Source organism: Diabrotica virgifera, chromosome 3, assembly GCF_917563875.1.
Source record: "Diabrotica virgifera virgifera chromosome 3, PGI_DIABVI_V3a".
Lineage (NCBI taxonomy): Eukaryota > Metazoa > Arthropoda > Insecta > Coleoptera > Chrysomelidae > Diabrotica > Diabrotica virgifera.
Window position 1 is genome coordinate 200,188,119 of NC_065445.1, and position 20,445 is coordinate 200,208,563.

The 20,445-nt window shown below is 36.3% G+C and overlaps 1 protein-coding gene across 1 annotated transcript in view; it reads right to left on the bottom strand.

The window, feature by feature from the left end:
- LOC126882293 (odorant receptor 49b-like) overlaps window positions 1-20,445 on the bottom strand; it is a 55,271-nt gene that overhangs the window by 412 nt on the left and 34,414 nt on the right. Inside the window, exons 5-6 of the mRNA XM_050647156.1 lie at window positions 15,820-15,924; window positions 13,588-13,743 (exon numbers count right to left, since the gene is read on the bottom strand). Of these exons, the coding sequence (XP_050503113.1) occupies window positions 13,588-13,743; window positions 15,820-15,924 (261 nt within the window). The remainder of the gene's footprint in view (window positions 1-13,587; window positions 13,744-15,819; window positions 15,925-20,445) is intronic.

Genomic DNA, 20,445 nt, shown 5'->3' on the forward strand with positions numbered 1-20,445 from the left:
TTCACAGTCTGATAAAAAAAGTAAAAATATGGTGTAATTTCTCTAAGTATATAAAATTTGTTATGCAAGATATATAGTATGGGAGGAAAGTATACTAAATTTGCAGTTACTCGAGCGTTATGGGGACCTATTGGGTTGTGAAAATTGGGTCCTAAAATCAGAAATAAGTAAAGTTTTCCATTTAAGTGGGGACTTTACATTTTTTAATTTAATTTTCCATTTCCAAGAATCGTTTTTTTTATTATAGCGCCATCTATCCATAATTGGAAAAAAATATCTCCAATAAAAGTTACTAATTTTTAAGTAAGGAATCCAAATCTGCAATAAGAAACTGAAGGCTTCTAGTTAAGATTTTAAAGTAACCCCCCACCCCACCTACGTGGGGGTCGTGTTTAGTGTCATTTGATGGATTTTTCAAATATATTGAGTACGTGTATTTTGCACTTTTTCAATCTGATGTTCATTTGGCGAAATATCGCGGGGTTCCTATTTAAAATTTACCCCCCCCCCACTCCTCTTCGTGGGGGGTCGTGTTTGGTATTATTCGATAGATTTTTGAAAAATATTGAATACGTAATTTTTAGTCGTTAATTAATCGAAATATTCGCTTTTTTCTTGTGAAGCTTTGTGACTCACCCATTGCCTTACGCCCAAGCTCAATCCGTCAGATTTTTGAAATATAAGTACACTGTTCTGCATGTACTTAACATACCTTATCTTAATATAACAATTTCGAGTTTTTCTAACGGTAGATCTTTTTTTTTCGGACCCCCTTAACGAACTCCCCTGTATTAAGATCCAATATATGGTAAGGGTACATTTACAGAGTACAAAGTTTCTCCCCATGTGATTTTCTGACGCCCCCGAGTAACTGCAAAAATCCCCGCTTGGGCTTCGCTACCAATATGGCTCAATTCATTTCATCACAACCAACTCCAAAGATTTGTCACCGATTATCAATAATATTATTAGTGACCACTGATCAGGTGCAGAAGTTATAATTTATAACAATGGATAGAATAATTTTATTATTTTAGAATTTGCTAAAAAGGCATGAATTTAGTTAAATAAAATATTCGACAATATTCTGAAATACAAAAATTTTTATTTTCCTCAACAACTTCAGAAACATTTGTTGACCAGAATTAAAAGAAGAAATTATTATAACATAGTTTTTTATGGTTTTTGAGTTGATTTTAAAAATAATGAAACATCTTGAAATGTAGTTTTTATTTATTAACATACGTAGAAAACACTGCAAAATTGTTTGCATTAACTTTAACAAAAACAAAAATAACAATATTATAAACAACAAAACCGAAAAAAACGATAAAACCGTTTGAAAAATTAAGTGTTACGGTTCGGTTCCAAAAATTATATTTAATATCAAATAAGGGTTCAGTTTCGGTTCTGGTCCATTTCGGTTCGGTTTTCTGTTTTTAGCGGTACGGTCCGGGTCCCTGTGCGAGATATAAGAATAATATAAAACTAGATAGTGTTATAATGTTATAATGTTATAATGTTATAATGTTATATTATGTAGGTACATAAAAATATATAAGACACAATGGGAGAACAAAAAAATTAAAAACGGATAGTTGCATTCTCTCTCCATCGCTATTTAACTTGTACTCGGAAGTTAGGTACAAGAGATACTAGAAATAAAAAACAGATAGCGTTGTAGTCATTGTAGTAAACGGAATCCATTAACTTGAGGTATTGTTACGCGATTGACTCTACTATTTTATTTATTTATATCTTTAGGCACTAAGTTTAATTTAAATAAAGGAAGACTTACTTATATTATTTTATTTACATCACTTATTTATTTTAATAATTACAAATAACACCAACTAACACATCTAATTTATTTACAACTGAAATTTATGATTTAATTAACTAAACATAATAACTTCGATAACTAATATATACATTTCATTAAATCCGACTCGAATACAATTATATCACGCGTCGCGGCTCGTTCATTGACTGACTGGCCTGTGCTCGAATTCCTGTTCTTAAATACTCTGACAGCGGTCGCCTCGAATCGCCGTGGAAGGTCTGGCCTTTACTCGTAACCCCGGGAAGCATCGAGAATAATTAGGCCGGGTTGTGAGGCGTCACATTGCCCCCTCCTTAAAAGATGGTTCCTCCTGGAACCTTGTCGGGACTGGAACTGGATGCTGGTATCTGCAACTGGACCCTCTTTTACAACTCCCAGTTGTATAAAAGTGACAGGGGACGGTCTTCTCTCCGCACCAGTAACTATGCGGATTGCAACAGACTAACACCTGGACCTCGGTGTCTTGGAAAATTTCTTCTACCATATTTCGGATAACTCTCCAGTCTAATTGGCTGCATTCTAACTTTGGCATGGCTAACTTTTGCTCGTCGGACTCCAACACGTGCTCTCTCAATTGAATTAATGCATCCCATACATCTTGGTAGGTAGGTTGGTCACGGACAGTGTCTTTTGTTACCAGATAGAATAGGTAACGTGATGCATCTTGGAGTTTCAATGCTTTGCCAGGAGCTGGCAGTTGGCATTGAAGTTCTGCAACTCGACCAAACTTCCTTCGGAAGGCGGATGCCAACCCTCGTGCGTCTTTGATACTGGCCGGGATGGTATGGGCCAGCGAATAGTCATCGGGAAGTGCGAGAAGATCTCGCTTTTCTTCAGTGGTAACACCATGTCTTGCTTTACCGGTACCTCCGTAGGCACCCATGAACTCTTCAAAGGTAAGGTCAGGTATTCCTCGAATTTGGTTGACTTCCACTTCTTCATCTACGTCGTGGTCTCCCTCGTACGGCGCCAACCGGTTATGGTGGACTATCATCGGCTTTCCCCTAGGAATCTTGCTTATTCGGTAGATAACGTCATTAATTTTCTTGACAATGAGATACGGACCTTCCCAGAACTGCTGCAACTTGGGAGAACAACCTGTTCGCTTCTTTGGATTATAAAGCCAGACTTTGTCGTTCTCCCTGAAACATCCCTTCTCGGCTTGGGTATCGTATCGTTTCTTCATTCGGTCGCTAGCGATCTGAAGATTAGAACGGACCAACTCATGTATATCGTCCATTCTTCTTCTTAATTCATTCACGTAATCCTCACCAGCAACATCTTCTCCAGGTCGACATCCAAACTCTAGATCACAGGGTAGACGCATCTCACGTCCAAATAGGACTTTTGCTGGTGTTTGGCCAGTTGATTCATTAACAGCAGATCTATAGGCCATTGCGAAGAACGGAAGGTACTGGTCCCAGTCTCGTTGATGATTGGACACCATCTTTGTCAAATACTTGCCGACTGTCCTATTCATACGCTCCACCATTCCATCCGATTGCGGGTGATAGGCCGTGGTTCTTGTCTTCTTCATGCCTAGTTTATCACAGACTCCTTGAAATAGATCGCTCTCAAAGTTCCTTCCTTGGTCACTATGGATCTCCAGAGGCACTCCGAATCGGCTGATGTAGTCTTTGATTAACACATCTGCAATAGTGGCGGCCTTCTGGTCTGGAATTGCGTAGATCTCAACCCATTTCGTGAAATAATCCATTACCACCAACATGTATTTGCATCCATTGTCACTTTCTGGAAATGGCCCGGCAATATCCAAAGCTGTTCTTTCAAACGGACTTCCAACATTGTACTGTCTCAGAGGAGCCTTCCTTTTCCGGTAGGGTCCGTTACTTGTAGCACAGGTAGTACATTTCTTACACCAGTCCTTCACATCGTCGGAACTATTCATCCAATAAAATCGTTCCCGAATTCTCTGAAGGGTCTTCTTTACACCAAAATGCCCTCCTGATGGACTGTCGTGTAACTGACGAAGTACTTCGGCTACTCTGCTTTTTGGAATCACCAACTGTTTTCTCCTCACTGAACCATCATCATTTTCTATTACTCGTTTAAGCAAGCTGTCTTCCAAGATAAATGAGTCCCACTGGGCCCAATACGTCTTAACTACTGAGCTTAGGTTTGATATTTCTTGCCAAGACGGTCGACGATTTTCTTCTTTCCATTTTCGAATCTTCTGTAAAACTGGATCTTTTTCTTGTTCTTCCTTGATCTTGGTAGGCGTCCACTCGTCGTTGACCACTGTTGTTCTTAGTACTGCTGCTTCCTTCGACTCTGTTTTGTTGCAATGGGAACCTTCTGCTGGACACGGTCTTCTAGATAGAGAATCAGCGTTTCTGTGGCTAACTCCGGCCCGATGCTCGATCTTGAAATCATATTCTTGAAGTCGTTCAATCCATCTGGCTATCTGACCCTCTGGATTCTTAAACTGCATTAACCATTTAAGGGCGGCATGGTCGGTTCGGATTAGAAACTTCCTTCCGTAGAGATATTGATAGAAGTGTTCCACTGATTTTACTACTGCTAGAAGTTCTCTTCTCGTGACGCAATAATTTCGTTCAGGTTTTGAAAGCACTTTACTAAAATATCCAAGGACTCGTTCCTGTCCTCCTTGGATCTGCGACAGCACTCCTCCAATTCCCACATTACTTGCATCCGTATCTAAGATGAACTCTCCTTCTGGTAGTGGATATCCTAATATTGGCGCTGTAATTAAATGCCTCTTCAAAGTTTCAAAGGCCGTTTGGCAGTCTCCATTCCAGCAATAATCCCTTGCTTCCTCTGTAAGTCGCGTTAATGGCTTAGAAATATCTGCAAACTTCTTAATGAATCTCCGGTAGTATGTACATAGTCCCAGAAAACTTCTCACTTGATGTTTATCAGTTGGTTCAGGCCATTCCTTAATGGAATCGATTTTTCCTTTATCCACGGCCACTCCTTCTTTGCTGACTATATGACCTAAATAATTGACTTTACTTTGAAATAGCTGGCATTTCTTGGGGTTTAACATTAACTGGGCAGATTTAAGTCGATTAAAAACGTCTTCTAAATTCTTCAGGTGGTCTTCAAACGTCTCCTCCAAAACGATTATGTCGTCTAAATACACCAGGCACGTTTTCCAAGATAACCCTCTCAACACATTTTCCATAAGCCTCTCAAATGTCGCAGGAGCATTACAGAGTCCAAACGGCATAACGTTGAATTCCCATAATCCAGATCCTGTCGTAAAGGCAGTCTTCTCTTTGTCCACTGGATCCATTTCTACCTGCCAATATCCAGACTTTAAGTCCAACGTAGAAAACAATTTACTTCCAGCCAATGTGTCCAACGTGTCGTCGATCCGAGGCAGAGGATAACTATCTTTCTTGGTAACATTGTTCAACAAACGGTAGTCCAGACAGAACCTCGTAGTTTCATATTTCTTCTTGACCAGGACCACCGGAGAGACCCATGGGCTCGTAGAAGTTTCTATCACTCCGTCTTTCTTCATTTCTTGAACAATCCTTTCAGCTTCCTCTCTCTTCGCCTGTGGTAATCGTCGAGCTGTTTGACGAATTGGTCTAGCGGTACCAGTGTCAATTTTGTGTTTGACAACTGTCGTTCTTCCTGTCTTTCCTCCTTTCGGTACGAATATGTCACGATATTGCCGAAGAAATTCCCTTAATTTCCTTTTTTCCACTTGGTTCAGAGACTGGCCTGCAACTGCAACCATTTGGTCGAACTTGTCGTTGGAATTATCTGGTGTTGTCGTCTGACGGATTATGGACGTCACGGGTATACAAGTTCCTACTTTTGTCTCCTTCTTGATGGTCACCGGGTAGTCATTGACATTAATCAATCTCACGGGAATTTCTTTAGCAGAAGTAACCAATTCCTTTCCAATTATGATTCCTCGGCCAACCTCCTCGTCGTGGTTCCATGGCTCCATCATAACAGGTGTTCCTTCTTCTACAATTCCCTGTAGCCGCGCTACGATGATCGTTTCACTCCTCGCAGGCACAACTGTATCTTCTTTAATGGCTGCTAGCACAGTGCTGTCATCATGTGGATTAAGAAATACCTCCTCGTTGCCAACTTTGATTACCCTATTCTTAAAATCCAATTGAAATCTATACAAATTCATTATGTCCATTCCTAATATAACATCTTCTTCGATGTCTGCAACTATGACAGTATGGACGAACTTTTCTGCTCCAATCCCTAATTGTATCTGGATTTCTCCGTGGGTGTTGGCATTTTCACCTGTGGCAGTCCGCAGTCGCAACCTCGTTGGTAAGAGTTTCTTACGGCTGTTTATAACTGACGGTCGTATAATGGTTCTGGTCGCTCCGGTATCCACCAACAATGTATACTTTTTACCATTTATTTCTCCATCCACATATACACTATCTTCACGACATTTCAAAGAAGCTATTAGTATGAGAGGGTCTTTGGAAAAGTTGCGGGTCGAAGCTGCCCCCCTAAGGCCGACCCGTTCTAGTTTTCCTGCTGGTGAGTCTCTTGATTGTTGTTGTACCTAGGGTATTTACATGAACTCCGTACGTGTCCCATTTCACCACAGTTCCAGTACCTTATGGTCTTCGTTTTCTTGGATGCAATGTTTTTCATCATATTAACAAGCTGGTCAAGTTTGTCCTCATCCTGTTCCTCTTTCACAGTCCTCACTTTACTGTACCCACCAGAGGCCTGGGTAGCTGATTCGTATTCGAGAGCGGCAGATAAGACATCGACCAGCGTCTTGTGACGAGCTAATCGCAGTGTTCTTTGCATTTCATGATCACGCAGGCCATCAATAAATGTTTGAACAGCCAACTTTTCCATCATGTCTTCGGGAGCTGTTGGATATGCATATCGTACCAACCTGGCAATATCGACCTCGTATTCTTGAAGAGCTTCATCTTTCTTTTGTCTTCGATTTTTAAACTGCGACTGATAGACATGCTCTAAATGTTCGTGCCCGTATCGCATATTCAGTCTCTTCTTCAGCTGCTCGAAGTCATCTGTCTCCTCTACGGCTATGGTCTGGAGGACATCCAAAGCGTCGCCTCGAAGAGCAATAGTGAGGTTTACAGCTTTTTCTTTTTCGGACCATCCGTTCGCTCTGGCCGCAGATTCGAACTGTTTCATGCAGTTGTTCCATGATGACTTTCCTTCAAAATTTGGCACCTTAACACGAGCATGACCTACACTCCCTTCAACTATCGACCGTGGCTCCAATTTGTATTTGGTTTCATCATCTTTAATATCTGTTAAGATGGGTTCCACCACTTTGTCCACTTTTTCAGTTTCCTCCAGTTTCTTTTCTATTTCCTTGATCTTTTCTTGAAAAGTAGATTTTATGGACGATATCTTGTCGTCGAAATTCGAAGTGACCTTAGAGATGTTAGCAGAGATCTCGTTAGTCATTTTGCTTTCAAGGGATGAAATATCACCCGAAACTTTCTTCTCTAACGATGCAATGTCTGTCGAAACTTTCAAAACATCCGAGGAAACTTGGGAGATTTCACTAGAAACTTTGTTCTCTAACGACGTAATGTCTGTCGAAACTTTCAAAACATCCGAGGAAACTTGGGAGATTTCACTAGAAACTTTGCTCTCTAACGATGTAATGTCTGTCGAAACTTAAGAGATTTCACTAGAAACTTTGCTCTCTAACGATGTAATGTCTGTCGAAACTTGGGAGATTTCACTAGAAACTTTGCTCTCTAACGATGTTATTGACGAAATTAAAGCAGCATGCTTGTCTTCAAACACGTAAGTTTCTGGATCATGACCCTCTTCTTTTAGTGCGTTCTTCAGACGTTCAACTAGATCAGCCTTTTTCCCAGTAGAACTCAGGTCTCTTTCTTCCAATTCAAGTCTCAGGTCTGCAATTTTTAGCTTACACAAGGTAGACATGATCACACACTTTATTTATTACGATTTATATTAATTTATTTTTAAAGGTTCCACACTGTATTTAAACCGAAAATTTACGTTGATATTTATTTCAAGTATCCTCACTTCTGCACCATTTTGTTACGCGATTGACTCTACTATTTTATTTATTTATATCTTTAGGCACTAAGTTTAATTTAAATAAAGGAAGACTTACTTATATTATTTTATTTACATCACTTATTTATTTTAATAATTACAAATAACACCAACTAACACATCTAATTTATTTACAACTGAAATTTATGATTTAATTAACTAAACATAATAACTTCGATAACTAATATATACATTTCATTAAATCCGACTCGAATACAATTATATCACGCGTCGCGGCTCGTTCATTGACTGACTGGCCTGTGCTCGAATTCCTGTTCTTAAATACTCTGACAGCGGTCGCCTCGAATCGCCGTGGAAGGTCTGGCCTTTACTCGTAACCCCGGGAAGCATCGAGAATAATTAGGCCGGGTTGTGAGGCGTCACAGTATGTTGATGACACTGTTTTAATGACAGAAAATAAAAAAATACTGAACATTTGCAGATAATAGTCTAAAAAGTTTAGTCGGCAAGTTTATATTATGGCTTAATATGAACTTGGATAAAACCAAGTTTCTAATATTTACCAAGAAACCAAATAATAATGCCCAATTTATTATTGATGGCCAAAAAATCGGCCGTGTAGGCATATAAATAAAAATATCTTGGAACTTTAATAAATGAGAATAATGATTTTGCAAAAGAACAACTAGAATTGAAACTGCACATAACTCACAAGACCAAAAAGTCTTTATAAATAATAGAATAATGAAATAATATAAATACAAAAACTGCAAACAATACCTTTATCATGCCATGAGGAACAAAATACCAGCTTCTGCAGAATATTATGCTGAAAAATATTTTAGAAAAGCGTAATAGAATAGAATAGAATCGAAATATGCTTTATTAGTCACTGAAAATTTTAAAATTTTGTGGACAAAGCTTACCTACATACAGTCAAAAAAGATCAGTAACAAATACAATTTACTAAAATTAAATACCTAAATCGTCAATATACAGTACATAAAAGTATTAAAGTAGGTAAAGCAAAAACAAAATCAATATATTGCAAAATTTAAATAAATTGCAAATTGAACATACAACAAATAAAATAGGTACATTAGGAACTAATAAGTTTAAGCTGCTGCATATGAAACACAATTGTCTTAGTTATTCATTAGGAATTCTATTGTATATTATTGTACTTTTAGATAGGGAGGCTTTTGTCATTTTACGGAACTTTGGGAAACATGTTGCAGATTTAAGTTCTAATGGGAGATGGTTGTACAGTTTTTTTGCCGAATATAATATAGAATTCTTTACTATCTCAATGGATCGATAAATAAATATCAAAGGTTGAATTTTTGGTAGAGTAGAGAAGATTAGGCCTTGCTGGAAAGACATGAAGGTGTTCACGAATTAAGCAAACCGTTTCTAAAATATACAAAAATGGAAGTGTTAAAATTCTGTGATCTCTGAAGTAACTTCTGCATGGTGTAGTTCTTCTGAGGCCAAACAGGTATCTTATTGCTCTTTATTGCAATTTAAAAATAACATCAGATTGAGCAGCTGCACTAGAACCCCAAAAAGGAAGACCAAATCGAAGGTGATACTCGAACAACGAAAAATAAGTTATTTTAGAATATACTAAATTGATTTCCCTTGAAACAGATCTTATTGCATAGCAACGAATCGGTATGAAGGGACCGTTTAAGGTTGCTGTCTAAAAAAATACCAAGAAATTTTACAGAATCAACGGTACTGACCTGGCTGTTATTAAGAGGCAAATGTTGAAGAGCTCCTTTATAGGATAATGCTACTGTCTTATCCACATTAAAAGAGAGTAAATTAGAGTTAGACCAGGTCTTTATCGTCAGTAGATCCGAAGTTATAGTTGCATGAAGAGTTGTAATAGTTAAGTTGCTCCAAATGATACTGGTATCATCAGCAAAAAGAAAAATTTTTCCATCGATTTTTAAATTAGTGATGTCATTTATAGAGATAAGCAAAAGTAGAGGACCCAATACTGAACCTTGTGGTACACCAACATATAATATTTTTGAGACTTGAATACCATTTTGCTCTAACCAGTTGTTTCCTATTATCCAAGTAGAATTGGAACCAATTCAAAGAAATGCCTAGAATTCCGCAGAAATTGAGTTTTTTATTAAAATATCGTGATTTACACAATTAAAAGCTTTGGCATAGTCACAGAAAACAGTGGCAGTATAAAGATTATTGTTTAGTGCTTGGTAATACAGAAATGGCATCAGTGGTACATTTATTAGTTAAAAGCCAACTGATTTTGTGATAAAATGTTTGTTATCAACGAGAAAGGACATAAGTCGAGTTTTAATGAGTCTTCAATAATTTTGGAGAGTACCGGTAGTAAGGCAATTGGTCTATAGTTGCAAGCATTAGATTTTCACCACCCTTATGAAGAGGAATAATAATGGGTGTCTTTAGGCACTCTGGAAATTTACCTTTTTCGAAGGAATCATTAATTAGTGGGACGAGGATATCCATCAGTACTACAGGAAGATTTGGTTTTGATACTATTAATTGTTTGGATCAATTCAGAGTCATCGACTGGTCTTAAAAAGAATGAATTCGATACCTTTCTTGAACTAGGAACATAGGAAATTGGATCTTGTTGCGGCAAAATAGTTGATGTTATATTTTTACTCACATTAACGAAGTATTCGTTAGACTTTCAGTGTTTGGAAGGAAAAATGATTGAGCTGTGTGAATTATTTCGAAGATCGTTTATTATGGACCAAGTTTCTTTTGAAGCACTTTTAGAAGTTTCCAGACGATTTTGATAGTAGGCTTTTTTTAGCCGATTTGATAAGTTTTAGATACGTTGCCTTGTACTTCGTGATAGAAACGTTGGTAGTAAATTTCTTGATGCATAGTAGTGAACGCATATTCTTGGCTGATATGCGGATACCTTTCGTAACCCAGTGTTTGCGATGTTTTGGCAAAATTGTAATTAACGGAAATGCCTTATTAAAGATACAGAAAACACTGAAATTATAGTGCACGTCCATAGAAGGAAAAGCCACTCAGAAGTGGATTTTTTCTGATCGGAAAAAATCCTTCCTAAACGTCGGGTTTTCCAGGAGGGTTTGCTGAAGATGTTAAACTTCGTATACACTGCTTCATGATCAGATGGTCCCGCATTAATAACTGTAGAGCAGACGTCAAGGAGTGAGAAATCTGAGACAATACAATCAATTATGGTAGATGTAGTTTTTGTAATCCTTTTAGGAGAATTAACGTGCATTGAGAGACCATACGATTCAAATATGTTGGCCAAGGACACTTGGGTAGCACAAGCAGTAGCAAAATTAATGTTGAAGTCCCGCACATAATTTTTCTGCTTGAGTCAGTTCATCTAACAAATTTAGCAGGTTCTGAAAAAATAGTTCCATGCTTGAGTCAGGGGATCTACAAATGCAAATAATGTAAAGATTAAGATTCTTATTATAAATTAAGGAAAAGTCAAAAAAGGCTTCACTTAACAAAAAGTCATATTTTGTTACCAGAGAAAAATCATTATTTGTAGAAAGAATTAGGGTGCTTCCATGAGCTGAACTTGGACGATAATACCTAGCAATTGTGCTATATTTTTCATTTTTCTAGAAAAAGAGGCTCGTTGACTTCCAGCCAGTACTCTGTAACCGCAACAATCGGAGGAAATCGTAATTCCTTTAGAAACAAAAATAATTCATGAGTTTTATTTCTTATAGAACGAATATTAATTAGAACCATGCTAAAGTTTTCATCACTAAAATAATTTAAAGTTTCTAGTCCATCAGAACACGTCGTGTTGTTTAAAAATTTCGCTTTGGAGAGCCAGTGGAATAATAATTTCGGTGACATTTCCTTGATTTTTGCAGGTGTATAATTCTTTCCGAAGTGAAAAAGGACCTAAAAGCAGCAAGATCAGTTTCCACCTCAGCTGAACCAATTCCATTGGCATCGATAAATTCTAGAAGAATTTTTCGTAGTTCTTCAGCCTTAGTAGGTAGTCCTTCGGAAGCCAAAAAGAGTTTAACGCTGGTGTTGGAACATCCATCATAAAATACTGAAGCAGGTTGGTCGTGTAGAAAAGCAAGGTGTAGTTTAATTGCTTTTAAGATATCCAATTTTCTTAATCTTGCTAGAAGATATCGACTGTTCGAGTTATTGGTTAGTCTAACTTTTGGTGGTGTTAAAGAATTCAAATTTATAGATCTTTAGATTTGCAAATTGTGATAACCTGCTTGTCTGTATTTGTGCTTTCAACTTCATTTTTGTTGTTGCTTAGAATGGTAATTGAATTTTCCAAGCTAACCGGGTTTCTGATGTGCTTCAGATTCATATTTTCCTCAGATGAAGTCGTTGGTATGGAGTATAAGGATTCTGTAGACCATTTAGTGTTTACACCAGGTGGCCAAATTTCCTTATTAGATGTCAATAGATGTTTTAAATTTTATACCTATTTTGAACGAGGCACCAGTTGCTGTGTTAGCATCTTTAAGGAGAGCATAACATCTAATATAATCCATTATACCTAGCTTCTCTTTAATGTAGTGAAATTTTTGTATAGGGGTGTGTACTTGGGCTAAGTTGCTAATAACAACAAAGTGACAGTTATCTTCTAAAATTTTTGACTTTTGTTCTGAACTGGTTTCGAAATGTTGATGGTCTTCAGTTTGGGTACCTACTTGAAGTGACATACACTATCTTTTTGTTCGGTACCTCTTTTTTCAATAGTACAGCAGGTAGTTTGTTAGAAAAATTACTCATTTGATTAGATATTTCACTGATGTTTGCAGAGAGTCTTTCTAATCCCAACTTTATCTCGGATGAATTTCAGTCTTGAACTTGGACCTTAATAGTCTCACCGGAACAGCCGAAAAAAACCATCTGCCTTACAGATTTTAGAAGATATTGAGGATTCAGCATTTATGGATCTCGTCAATTTTTTTTGTAAGATTGCCGTCCTTTTTGGTTAATAAATCGTATATCTCGATGAAAACAGGCAAATTATCAGTTAGTTTTTTAGTTAGTTGAATTAAAGCATCAAAGTTCTCTTGTGGTAACTGATTTTTTGATAAATTGGTTATTTTTTAATTTAAATATCAGAGGCTTGGCGAATCACATAATGTACAGAAAAATCTTAAAAGGTATTTTTTGGGTCTAATAGAGTTTTGTGGTTGATTTATTTAATCCAGAGCATTTCATACAAAAATTTCGCCTACATTCCCCATAACAACGTAGGTAACTTATTATATTTGTCACCTTCAATGAACTCTTTTAAACAATTATCACAATGGTAACTCATGGTTATGATGTCAAGGTTAAGTTTACGATATTTAATTGGATCGTGGATAAATAAACATAAAATAATTAAACAAATCTGATACGACTTACTGTTTCGTTACACAATAACTCCAAAAACAATAAGAAAATAACAACTACAACACACTTGAGCAAGTCGAACGTCCTTTACAAAACAAACAAACATGTGAACACATTGACGGTCAAGAACGAACTGTAACGTTGAAAGGCGACGATATCATGGCTGCACAATTTCAGATAGTAGTTTAATTGCTCGTATAAGCAGTTTTTTAGAGCATCTGTAAGCAGAATACGGATAGCCATAATGATCGCCAACCTTCGAAAGAAAACAGCACCTTAACGAGCAGGTACAGGAAATGATCATTTCTATGTTAATCCTAAAAAGTATAAACAATACTCACTCCGATTAAAGTATTTATTGACATGGTATTAAATGGTCCAATATTGAGTGTCAAAGGCCTTGAACACTTTAGCATCATAATCATCATCATATCTTGAGTTTTCTTCGGTTCCTCATACCATTTGCTAGACCAAATTGCTAGTGGTATATTAGATGTCTGAAAAAAGTTTAGCTTTAATAATATTATGGCATTTCATAAATAAAACATGAAGGAAACGAAACAACATAAATATTTGAGTTTGAGTTAAACAGTTTTAGGTTAGGTTGAATATATTGAATTTTTAAAAGTTTTGAATATTGTATTAATTTTATTTTAGTTATGATTGTTATGAGTTTGTATCCAAGTTCATCATCTTCTTCTTAAATTGTATATCTTTTATACCGATGTTGGCGATCACATTGACCTATCTCCTATCTAACTCTTCACAGCATGCAGCATCTCGAAATAGACCAGTTGACGTTAGACCGCCATCCACTCTATTTCCTAAGATTGGCCAGCCAGAATATACCTATCTACGTCTGTGTCCAGGGTCACTCTTGCTCCCAATCTTGCCTTGTAGAATCAACTATAGAAGTCGGTATTTTTTATTATTACGCATAATGTAATCGAAGTAAGCCAATTTTCTGTCCTTTACGGCATTAATAATTTATTTGTCTTTTCTTAGCCTCTGCTCTGGAGAAAAGTTACCTTAATTGTGTGGTGTATAATATTTATACCCTATTCCACGAACATACGCCTGTTTTGGATTACTTCGACAACGAATATTTTACTGGGCAAAATAAGAAGAACGAAAGTAAAATGCAAATTACATTGTTGTTTATTGGAATAATTATTAGCGCCATTTACTTTCGTACTTCTTATGTTGCACAGTAAAATATTCGTTGTCGAAGTAATCCAAAACAGGCGTATGTTCATGGAATGGCCCATATACAGTACGTAAATCGTTCAGCTGGACATAGGGAATAGACATTGAGAGAACTGTGGCAACTGCGCTAATCTGTGTTAGTTGAAGCTTCTGTTCGAGTACGAGTTTTTGGTGCAATAGAGCTGTTAGAACGAATAGGGCTTTTCATCGATTGTCATTTGTTTCGAGCTTCTGTCATGTGTCACATAATATTAATATATCTACGTCATACGTCTTTGGTTTGTATCATTGGTTATATCAATAACGTACGACGTAGATATATTAATATTATGTGACACATGACAGAAGCTCGAACCAAATGACTGTGAATGAAAAGCCGTATAGAATGAGTGATTTTTGAAGCAAGGCTGTTCATAAAAAAATCAGAAACAAAGTTGATGATTAATGAGTTAATAATTTTACTTTAATTTTTAAAATATTTTGTATTTAAAAACTAATTTCAAAACTAAACAGTTTTCCCATTCCCTTATGCCAAAAATATTTAGCTATTACATTGTAATATTTTGACGTTTATTTGTGTCAGTCGAAATGAGTTGTCAATTTTGAGGTTAATGCCACTTAACGCTAATAACCATATTGTCATCGGCAGAGCTTAGTTGCCACAATTATCTCAATATAATAAAATGTATGTATTTATGTATCTAAATATATACAGTGTATGTCCCCTATGTCCAGCTGAACGATTTACGTATTGTATGAGACCCTTAATAATGTCGGTAGTACTACATTTCAAATGCCTCTAAGCGTTTTATGACATATTCTGTAAGATTCCACCTTTCTACTTCATAGTGAAGGACACTAAAGATGTAGCATCTAATAATGCTTATGTATAGGTATATTGGTATTTAAAGATAAGTTGCAGGTTGCAGACAATCTTTCTAAGACTGTTAAAAAATTCTGGCCTTTTCAATACGTTTTTCAGAACATTTTCATACGTTTTTTACAATTTTCAGAAATTCTGAATAAATATTAAATAGCAGGGGTGACAAAACACATCCTTGTCTAATAGTATTGTCGCCAGGGGAGTACAACGGCCTCCTTTATTTAGATGGATTTACCCATTTTTTACGTATTTTGAGCCGTAGAACACTACTTTGGCTAACAGTTGGTCCGGATGTCGATAAGATATTAATTCTGGCGTTTTGGTTCCAGTATACATTCTTTAGTAGTTTGATGTCTTCCCCATCTAAACCGCCTTCTTGCAATCGCTCTAATAGTAAATCGTGTCTTACTCTATCAAATGCTTTTTCGAAGTCTATGAAGTGACCAACTCTATATTAAGTGTTTAATTTACATAAATCACTTACCTCAATAATAATCTCATTCGCATACCAATAATATCCCAAAAGTCTAGTCAACATGCAGATTACAAACATAATGGAGAAAACGAAATTGAAAAGATTAACTTCAAACTAAAACAGAAAAATATCTTTAGTTATACATATAGTCGGAGAGATAGAAGTGGATTTTGTGCGTGATAAGTAATATGGAAAATCGAGAGATAGTGCACCAAAATTTGGGAATAAGTAGGTCATGACGTAGTTAAGTAAAATCTCTGAGGTTGGAACGCTGCGTGGCAGAGAAAGGGGTGGGGCAGGGGTGAATATAAAAAATATAAAGGGTTTTTTGCGACGTTCGTGATTGAGATAGTGCACAAAAATCTGGGAATAAGTAGACCATGACATAACTAAGTAAAATCTCCAGAGCCGGAAACCAGAGTGGGGGACGAGGGTATTTATTATAAGGGGTCAAGTCGCGGATTTTATTATTTTTTTTTGTGACGCTCATGATCGAGATAGTGCACCAAAATTTGGGAATAAGTAGGTCATGACGTAACTAAGTAAAACCTCCAAGGGTGGAACGCTACGTGGCCAACAAAGGGTGGGGCAGGGGTGAATATAAAAAATATAAGGGGTTTTTGCGACGTTCATGATTGAGATAGCGCACCAAAATTTGGGAATAAGTAGACCATGACATAACTAAGTAAAATCCCCAAAGGCGGAAACCAGAGTGGGGGACGAGGGTAGTTATAAGGGGTAAAAGTCGCGGTTTTTATTATTTTTTTTTTGTGACGCTCATGATCGAGATACTGCACCAAAAGTTGGTAATAAGTAGGTCATGACGTAACTAAGTAAAATCTCCAGGGGCGGAACGCTGCGTTGCCGACAAAGGGGTAAGGGCAGGGGTGAATATAAAAATTATAAGGGATTTTTTGTGACGTTCGTGTTCGAGATAGTGAACCCAAATTTGGGAATAAGTAGATCATGACGTAACTAAGCAAAATCTCTAGGGGAGGAAACCAGAGTTGGGGATGAGGGTAGTTTTAAGGGGCCAAAGACGCAGTTTGTATTATTTTTTTGTGACGCAGCACAACATTTGTCCCCCACGCAGCGTTCTGCCCCTGGAGATTTTACTTAGTAATGTCATGATCTACTTATTACTTATTCCCAAATTTTGGTGCATTATCTCCATCACGAACGGCAAAAAACCCTTATATTTTTATACTCACCTCTGCCGCAGCCTACCACCCCTTTGTACCCCAAGCATTGTTCCGCCCCTGGAGATTTTACTTAGTTACGTCATGACCTACTTAATCCCAAATTTTGGTGCAGTATCTCCATCATGAGCGTTACAAAAAAAAAATAAAAACCGCGACTTTTACCCCTTATAACTACCCTCGTCCCCCACTCTGGTTTCCGCCTTTGGGGATTTTACTTAGTTATGTCATGGTCTACTTATTCCCAAATTTTGGTGCACTATCTCAATCATGAACGTCGCAAAAAACCCCTTATATTTTTTATATTCACCCCTGCCCCACCCTTTGTTGGCCACGTAGCGTTCCACCCCTGGAGGTTTTACTTAGTTACGTCATGACCTGCTTATTCCCAAATTTTGGTGCACTATCTCGATCATGAGCGTCACAAGAGAAAATAATAAAAACCGCGACTTTGACCCCTTATAACTACCCTCGTCACCTACTCTGGTTTCCGGCCGTTGGGGAAAGTCATATACACAACTAGTTCAACATATCCCCGTATAGTTTTTCCATATTACTTATCACGCACAAAATTCGCTCCCAGCACTTAGACTAATATTATACCCCAGGAAACTAAGCATTTAAAAATCTAAAAATTACTGGTCGTTATTTTCAACTGGAATATCTGGAGGAAGTCAATAGAAAATCATCAAAATTGGAGCCCTTGCAAAGGTAATGAGATCAAAAAGCCCTTCTTAAATATTGACAAAGTACCTGTAAAGCCATTTGAATTTTTTTCTTAAATGGGGAAACAAATTGATAATATGTCAAAAAACTACTCGACCGATTGGGCCCATCTTTTTCACATATACATAGTAACTGCATAAAAATTCACATTGTGTTTTAAATATTTTTATTTTTTATTTTAATAATTATAAACAATTCAAAAAAAATTATTACTTTCGGATTTAACTTGCAATAACGGTTATTGCAATAGAGATTTTTTAATTTATAAAATCTTGTTTTAGAGAGCAAATATTTTTAACAGTTTTATAAACAGACGACAAGAACATCGTTTGTTGAACGTTTTCATCTGCAATGCGTAGTTTTTACACAATATTGAAATAAATGAAAAAGTCGCTTTTTTTGCTTAAATGGTAATAGAAATCCAATAGTCCAGAGAAATAAGGCTTTTCTCAGGACATTGAAATATCCTTTTTTTACTTATTGTAGACCCAGAGGAAGAAAACCTACTTGCTTCCTGCCTAGAGTTCGGAGCCGTTTTTTAATTATTAACAATTTAGTGCAAAAAACGCGATTTTTTCGATTTTTTGCATCCTAGTAAAAAGCTAAATAGTTGACATAAAATTACAAAATTTGATTTTTTAGAACATTGAGAAAGCATCAAAATGCCGATTTTTGAATGTTAAAAAGTCAATTTGTTGCTTCGCAAATTGCAAAATTACTGAAAATCGATAGTAACTTTTACTAAACTTAGAACTTTAGGGTTTCACCTAAAGTTGGATATTGGGGTACTTAACAAACCCTCAAAATTTGAGACCGATCCATTAATTAGTTTAAAAGTTATTATATTTGTTTTTCCCAGAGACCTTTGTTTTGCAATAACATATAAGCAGTGGCGGCTCGTGATTTTTACAATAGGGAAAGCTATATCTAATTGTAAAATATCTAGACAAATTTGCACTAGCAAAAAAAATCCGCCAAAAAAATCTAATTTAAGGCCCCATTTTTTTGACCATTTTTTATTTACATTTTAAAATATCATCATAATTCACAATTTCATAATATCATATCATTTTAAAAATAGTTAATCTAATTGTAAAAGTGTATTGCCAAAGTTTGTGTCGTTTATTTGTTAATAATTCTATCTCTGTAAGTATGTATGTAGACATGCATATCAAAATAAATACAGATTTGAAGTTTTGCAGTCCATTCGTGTTGAAGGTTCCACATTTTTGAAGATATTCAAGTGAATTTTTTTAATTCTAAAAGCGGCCTACTGCGAATCCAAAAACACAGTAAATTACCCAGTGGTGACGCGTGACTTTTTCTGAAGTGTTACCATTACCAGATGCAAAAAAATTTATTTAAAAAAATGAAGATATGGCTAAATGTATATTATACATATCTTCAATAATATCATTTTGTATATCATTTGAAACTCTCGAAAAAACAGATGTTTCTAGATGTTGACAAAATTTTTGATCTTTTTGGCAATAATTAATGTTAACAATTCCCTGTAATTGCCTGGATTGTCAGAGTCGTCGCACTCAAAATGACCACGAAACGCTAGTTCTTGTTTGGCCCAAAAAAATACAGTATAAGTGTGCTAATGATATACCTATCTATTTTTTTAACAAACTCATTATGTTTAGCAATATTTGCTTTAAAAGCTTGGTTAAGAGAACTTTTGATTTTTGTTTTGCCAAACTGAATCAAATTGGGTATACATCTTACATGTAGGTAACGGAGAAATTTCATGTCTCCTTTTTAAAAAATCTAACACTATTTAAATCGTGAACCTGGTCCACCCATTTTTCTGTAAAAACCACCTAACCACTCGCACCTAACCCACTTTCTTGCAACAACCTAACCAAGGATTTTCATTGTACCAACTAAATTTAAAATATCGAACTACTTTTGTTGATTCCTTTTTTAAATTGTTTAAAATAGGTCTTTCATTTTTAATCTCATTTTTTTCTTCAAAATTATACAAGGAGAATTACTTTTCAAGTAGTTGATCGATTAAGAAGCGACACTCATCCATGGTTAACTGCACGCACACTTTCTATAGGTACTGTCACCAATTTTAAATCTGGTAACAGCGCTACTGATATACAGCGCGCTTATGCCGTCGCTTCTTCAAAATTTTCAGTCACTAGCCGGTCCCGAGCGCCAGCGTGGGTATATAACCATTGTAACCAGAAATGAGTCTGGTAACAGAGTATAATAAAGTGCAACTGAGTCACATAAACTCGCCAATATTTTCGTGTCTACGAGTAGTTGGCTATTTACTGAGTTAGGTACTATTACCACATATTATAATAATATATTTCTATTGGTAAAAATATTGGTAAATAGAATTATTCATCGTCATAAAATATTTATTTGCAAGATTTTTAACTGTTACCAATGGTAACAGTGGTTACATGGACGCTTCGCCAGTGAAATTACCGATATTTTGCTTTGCATTACAGATATCGGAAAAAGTTATTTGAACAAGTTGTTCCAAATATTATTCTAATCCCACATACCAAATTTCATCACAAATTTCGCACTTTTAGTTTTTTCATTATTTGTAGTCAGGATCCTAAAATCGCAGAGGAGGCTGCTGGCCGATTAGCCGCCCTTGCCCAATCTCCGGGCAGCGTGTGCGTTAAGCGATAATGCAGCTCTAAGGAGACCGGGTCTCCTTAAACTACCAGGCTTAACCCGT